The sequence below is a fragment of the Halictus rubicundus genome, unplaced genomic scaffold (assembly GCF_050948215.1).
Source record: "Halictus rubicundus isolate RS-2024b unplaced genomic scaffold, iyHalRubi1_principal scaffold0186, whole genome shotgun sequence".
NCBI lineage: Eukaryota > Metazoa > Arthropoda > Insecta > Hymenoptera > Halictidae > Halictus > Halictus rubicundus.
This window is the reverse complement of record NW_027488727.1, coordinates 321,483-328,362: the sequence shown is the minus strand read 5'-3', so window position 1 is coordinate 328,362 and position 6,880 is coordinate 321,483. Positions and strand designations below refer to the sequence as shown.

The window sequence follows — 6,880 nt, the reverse complement described above, 5'->3', positions numbered from 1 at the left end:
CTTATGGGGATATGTAAAGGACAAAGTTATGTTTGAACCGCCGACGACAAAAGAGGATATGAAACAAAGAATACATGACGCTTGCGCTTCAGTGACTCCCGAAATGTTAAAAAGTGTTAGAACAACTTTGATGTTTCGAGTAAATAAATGTTTACAAGCCCGTGGTGGACATTTTGAACATTTAATTTAAAGTACATTTTATTTCTTCACGAATAAGCAAAGGACTTGTTGCGTCGCCAACCCCAATCTCAGTCTGGGTTTACGCTGCGTCACTTTCGAGAAAGTCTCATATTCCATCCTTAACAAATTTATGTCTTTACGACCAGGGTGCGACTGGTAAATGTCAGCGCACTTTCATGGTCAAAATCCGCTCGACCGTACCGCTCTCGATGGCACGTGACGCAGCGTAGACCCACTTGTAGCGCCAGGGGGCCCGTAATTTATGGGACGGTTTCCAGACACGCGGGACTTGGTGTCGTCTTCCTTAGACGAACTCTGCTAAGTGTCTACCAGCTCGTGGGCGTTGCATAATGCCGAAAACCGCCCCTAAATGCAATTATTGGTCCCCCACTATTCGAACCCTATCCGCGGAGGGAATCTATCTAGTCAACGTTCTTAAGATTCTTCTCCGTTCTCGTCAGATACCAACGAAGTCTCGCCTCTGTATTATCGCTTCTTTTTTGCAATCACTTCGCTGTACAGTAACCATCCGCTTTCGTTAAATACATATATATTGTTACTAAACAGTGTTGTGACCATAACCCTACAACCAGCTTGCATACATCCTAAAGATTGTGCGAGCACGCGTCACATCGTAACTACCTCAATTTTACGACGTTGGTGACGCCACAACATGGTCCTTCGAGCCGGATTAAAACCTGAACGAGCTTAAAATACAAACACCGAACGTATTCGACGAAGCTTGGTGCATTGATATTGCATTAATTGGGAAAGAGCTGCCGTGGAAGCGTAGCTGTTTCAATTTATATACCACTGGAGAAGAAGGCATCGAGGAGACGCAGCTGCCTAACAACAATTGGCAGATTGGGAAGGTGCTGCTCATCGGGAATCAACCCACAACACAGTCAACACCACGTCATTCTCTGAAGCAGAGGACATTGCTGTGGAAAAAGGTGCAACTTCTCTTCAACACCATCTCGTCCGACATTCTCTACGAAGCAGCCATCGCATTCTCTACAACTTGTGAGGGCTGTAATATCATCGTTCGGTAAGCTCTGAATCACCTTTAATATCCTTGTATAACTCTCGCAGTCCTTGACTCCATATCCATCTTCTTTAATATAGCCGAAATCATGTCGGAACAAATGAAAACTCTTAAACGCCAGTGTGCATCAATTAAAGCTCAGCTAACGAGAATAAAAAATTCGCTGACTAGTTCTTTGGAGATATCCGCATTAAATGTACGAAAGTCTAAAATAACTGAACTTTACGATAACTTTCATAGTATAATTATCGAACTCGAAGCCCTTGACGAATCAGGCGATTACCAAAGCCATATTATCGAATTTGAAGACTCGTATTATGCTTGTGCGGAATCATTGGATAAATTACAAAATTCTAAAAATGCAGCGCCTTCGGAAAAGTCTGACACAAGGCGAAATAATGCAAACGATAACGTAAAGGGTAATGGAATTTTACCGAAAATTAAATTACCGACATTTGATGGCAATCTTCTCGAATGGCAAAGTTTTCATGACTCTTTTCTATCGATGGTCCATGAAAACGAAGACTTATTATACGTGCAAAAATTTCATTATTTGAAGCACTCCTTGCATGGAGAAATAGCAAGTGTTATCGATACGCTAAGCGCCTCCAAGGAAAATTATTTGGTAGCATGGTCTATATTAGTAAAACGGTGTACTCAACCACGAAGAATCATACAGGCTCATTTAAAATCATTATTCGAATTGCCAAGCCTTACGCATGATGATCCGGTAGCATTACGCTCGTTAATTACCGCAACGGAAAAACATGTAAATGCTCTAAAGGCTATTTCGGTACCAGTTCATAGTTGGAACGAAATACTGACTTACATAATCACTTCAAAATTAGATAAGACGACTCGCCGTGAATGGGATCGCTCTTTGAATGATCAGGATCTTCCGAAGCTTGACGATTTATTAAATTTCCTTTTGAAATTTTCTCGTGACGATGCCGTTGTGCATTTGGAAAACCCACACGAAACAGGTAGGGCACAGCTACCTGCTAGGGCAAGCAATAAAGTCTTAAACCAGGAGCGCAGTTCTAGGTCGGGACATCAATCTTATGTTTCAACGCAAGAAAAAATCGTTAAATGTCAACTTTGCAGCAAATCGCATAACATTCAAAACTGTGAACGCTTTTTAAGTTTATCAATAAACGATCGCTTTAACGTTGCAAAGAACGCCAAATTATGCATTAATTGTTTAAAGGCGGGGCATTCGTGCAGCAAATGTTATTGTGGCACTTGTAAGAAATGTCAGCGCAAACATCATACCCTATTACATCGCACCGAAGATGTTAATAATAGTTTAGCATCTAATTCGTGCGCAGCTCCAGCCGAGCAATCGCATACGTCACTAACTGCTTCTATTCCATCCGAAGTTTTGCTTTCTACGACACGCGCCTTTATACTGGACAATCAAAATGTTCAACATGATTGCAGAATTTTATTAGACTCAGGATCACAAGTAAATTTTATAACCGAGGAATTAGCAAATAAATTAAAGTTACCTAAAACGAGCATTGATGTGCCAGTATTTGGCATAAATCAAGTGGAATCGCGTATTAAACATACCGTACGAACTACTATCGCATCCAAAACGTCTAATTATAAGGCACAAATAAGATTTTACACAATTCCACAAATTGCATGCTATTTGCCTACGCAACAAATCAACCGTTCTATTGTAAATATTCCGAAGAATATTCAGCTAGCTGATCCGGAATATCATAAACCATCGAAAATAGATGCATTATTAGGCGCTGAATTATTTTATCAATTGCTGTCTGTTGGTCAAATTTATTTATTCAAAAAATCGCTTGTTTTACAAAAAACTGTTATGGGGTGGATTTTATCTGGAACAATTCCTTCCAACAAGCCCGCTTTGAATTCGATAAAATGCCATTTATCTACTTCATCTATAGATGACCAAATCGCGAAATTCTGGGAGCTTGAGGAGTATCCTACAGAAAAAATTGCTTCTAAAGAGGAAGAATTATGTGAATCTCATTTCCGAGAACATACAAGTCGCAATTCTTCAGGACGTTACATCGTACGTTTACCGTTTGCACCAAACAAATCGAACCTAGGAACTTCTTATGAAATAGCCTTGAAGAGATTTTACAATTTAGAAAAACGTCTGATTCAAAATACTGCTTTAAAGCAAGAGTATTCAAGGTTCATACAGGAATATCGAGTCTTAGGCCATATGACTGATATTTCCAAAAATGATTGCAGGAAAGACGGTTATTATTTGCCTCACCACCCTGTATTCAAACAATCCAGTCTAACTACAAAACTTAGGGTAGTTTTTGACGCTTCTGCCATCACTTCGAATGAGCTATCTTTAAATGATGTTTTATTAGTAGGGCCTACAATACAGGATGATCTATTCTCTCTCCTAGTACGCTTTCGTTTACATAATTATGTCTTGACCGCTGATATTGAGAAAATGTATCGGCAAGTACTCGTGCATCAGGATGATGCAGCTTATCAAAAGATCCTGTGGCGTGAAAATATAAACGAACAAATAAAAACTTTTAGACTTGACACTGTTACGTATGGTACAGCATCAGCATCGTTCCTCGCGATACGCGCTCTGCAGCAATTAGTGCAAGATGAGGGAAGGCCTTATCCATTAGCATCTAAATCCATTGTCAATGACTTTTATGTAGACGATCTATTAACCGGAGCGTCTACCTATGAAGAAGCTGTCAAATTACGAGACGAATTGATAAAACTTACAAGCAAAGCTAAATTTCATTTAAGGCAATGGGCCTCGAACGAGACGTCCTTACTTAAGGATTTAGTGGACAAATCTTTAAAGGACACACACGAAATAAATTCTAATTCAATTGTCAAGACGCTCGGTGTGCTTTGGAACTCATCTACCGACGTTATTACATATTCGACAAACATGAATACTAGCAACTCTCGTATTACAAAAAGAACAATTTTGTCAAGTACAGCGCAATTATTTGACCCACTAGGTTTATTAGGGCCTGTCATTGTTAAAGCCAAAATGATCATGCAGGATTTATGGAAGGCTAAACTAGATTGGGATGAATCTGTTCCACAACATATATACTCAGATTGGGAAGATTACAAACAGCAATTGTCGTGCCTATCACAATTTAAAATACCACGAAAAATTATTGCAACAGCGGCATCGGAAATCCAACTTCACGGATTTTGCGATGCCAGCGAAAAGGCTTACGGTGCCTGTATATATATCCGTTCTCGACAAGCAGATGGTAGTACTACCGTCCGTTTAATAGCATCCAAATCGCGCGTGGCTCCCTTGAACTCAACTACAATTCCAAGATTAGAATTGTGCGCTGCAGTATTGTTATCAAAATTATACGTAAATGTAAAAAGGGCGCTCAGCATACAATTTAATTGCACAAGGCTCTGGACGGATTCGACAATTGTCTTATGTTGGATCAATACATCGTCGAACACTTTAAAAACTTTCGTAGCCAATCGTGTGTCAAAGATACAAGCTGTTACACAATCGAATGACTGGCGACATGTACCTTCGCAACAAAATCCAGCAGATGCTATTTCGCGTGGTCAAAATCCAATAGAATTTCTAAACAATGAATTATGGATTCAAGGTCCTTCATGGTTACATCAATCAGAGGACGCATGGCCATTGTCACCAATGCCTTCAGCGAAGGTACCCGAATTACGGACAATTACTGCATTAACGATAAATTGTAATAACGAACTATTTCTTCGATTTTCGTCCTTTGTAATGCTGAAGCGAGTTATAGCTTATTGTTATAGATTTTATAATAATGCCTCCAAAAAGTACATTCGACATGGCAAGATCAATGTTGAAGAATTAAATCATGCACACGATCAAATAATAAAGACGTTACAGCACGAACATTTCAAGAGAGAAATAGATGCGTTGAACTCGGGCAAGACACTTGACAAACGCAGCAAAATTCTTAATTTAAATCCTTTTTTGGATGAGCAAGGGATTCTTCGTGTAGGCGGAAGATTGCATCATTCGCTTTTAGATTACAATCAAAAACATCCGATTTTGTTACCGCGAACACACCATGTTACCAAATTAATCATTCGCGAGCATCATATTAAAAATTATCATAGCGGTGTGCAATCCACATTAAATGTAGTCCGACAAAGGTATTGGATCATCGATGGAAAAAATTTTACACGTCATATAATCCGGAAGTGTATTAGATGTCAGAGGGCTCGCCCTTCGGACATGAACTATATTATGGAAAATTTGCCAAAAAATCGCGTACAACAAAGCAGGCCATTTGAAATTTCGGGTGTAGATTATTGTGGACCCTTGTTTGTCAAGGAAAAGAAATTTCGAAATCGCGGAAAGATAAAGGTATATGTTTGCGTATTCGTATGCTTTGCAACAAAGGCAGCACACATGGAATTGGTCAGTGATCTGACCACGGAATCGTTTATAGCCTGTCTGAAACGTTTTTTCTCTCGACGTGGTAAATCACGTCATATTTATTCTGACAATGCTACTAATTTTGTGGGCGCGAACAATGAGTTAAAGAATCTTCTTGATTTCTTAAAAAATGAAACATTTGTTCATAGGGTGACACAATATTTGACAAACGAAGGTGTCACGTGGCATTTTTCCCCCCCGCGATCACCCCACTTCGGTGGCCTGTGGGAAGCCTTAGTCAAGTCCTTTAAGCATCATTTGATTCGAACTGTTGGTGATCAATTGTTCACATATGAACAATTAAATACCTATATAATTGAAATTGAGGCGATATTAAATTCCAGACCGCTAACTCCTATGTCTTCAGATCCAAACGACACATCTGCCCTCACCCCTGCACACTTCCTAATAGGTGATTCGCTAAAGAGCATACCTGAGCATGATCTACAGCATGTATCCTCTAATAAGTTGTCAACATGGCAACACATCCAAAGGGTGAAGCAGCATTTTTGGGCGAGATGGCATAAGGAATATGTAAACCAACTGAGTATACGTAGCAAATGGCGAACATCATCATCGCAGCAGCCAAGGATTGGGGACCTTGTAATCTTGAAGGAAGACAACGTTCCACCAATGCAATGGCACTTGGGACGTATTATCGAACTCCATCCCGGTGATGATAACGTTATACGAGTTGTGACCGTAAAAACTGTGAGCGGAACATACAAACGTAGTGTTAAGCGAGTATGCCCACTACTTATGGACTCTTAATTATACTATAGTGTACTTATATCCGTTTGCGTTTGTAATACTTATTATTCTTCGTATTTTTATGGCTATGATATTCATTTTTTTAAACATTAACATTACTTTAGATCTACTTAGATTACTTTAGATATATTACTTTTTGCGTTACGTATATTATCAACTTCAAGGTAGTTCGCAGTTACTGCAGTTATGATCGTGTTTTATACTCAACAATCGCCTACATTTTAGATACCGCCTTAAATTCCTTTTTTATTGTTTGTATTCTTGTTGATATTTTGTAAACCTATTATTCCACATTTTGCCTTTTACGAACGTGTGCAATTGAACTAAATAGTTCAAGGGGGGCGGCGTGTTGCGTCGCCAACCCCAATCTCAGTCTGGGTTTACGCTGCGTCACTTTCGAGAAAGTCTCATATTCCATCCTTAACAAATTTATGTCTTTACGACCA

At 39.4% G+C, this 6,880-nt stretch overlaps 1 protein-coding gene across 1 annotated transcript; it reads left to right on the top strand.

Annotated features, from left to right (window-relative positions):
* Positions 1-340: 340 nt before the first annotated feature.
* LOC143363956 (uncharacterized) lies at positions 341-6,671 on the top strand. The gene is made up of 5 exons (XM_076804483.1): positions 341-392; positions 922-1,212; positions 1,273-6,407; positions 6,539-6,598; positions 6,660-6,671. The coding sequence occupies exons 1-5, from the start codon at positions 341-343 to the stop codon at positions 6,669-6,671; spliced, it is 5,550 nt and encodes a 1,849-aa protein (XP_076660598.1).
* The last annotated feature ends 209 nt before the right edge of the window (positions 6,672-6,880 follow it).

Excerpts from the sequence above, each read along its gene's own strand:
- LOC143363956 (XM_076804483.1), top strand. The coding sequence starts at position 341 with ATGTCAGCGCACTTTCATGGTCAAAATCCGCTCGACCGTACCGCTCTC. Across the intron at positions 393-921 it reads CGACCGTACCGCTCTCGATG|CTTGGTGCATTGATATTGCA; the intron begins GCACGTGACGCA and ends TATTCGACGAAG. Across the intron at positions 1,213-1,272 it reads CTCTACAACTTGTGAGGGCT|TCCTTGACTCCATATCCATC; the intron begins GTAATATCATCG and ends TAACTCTCGCAG.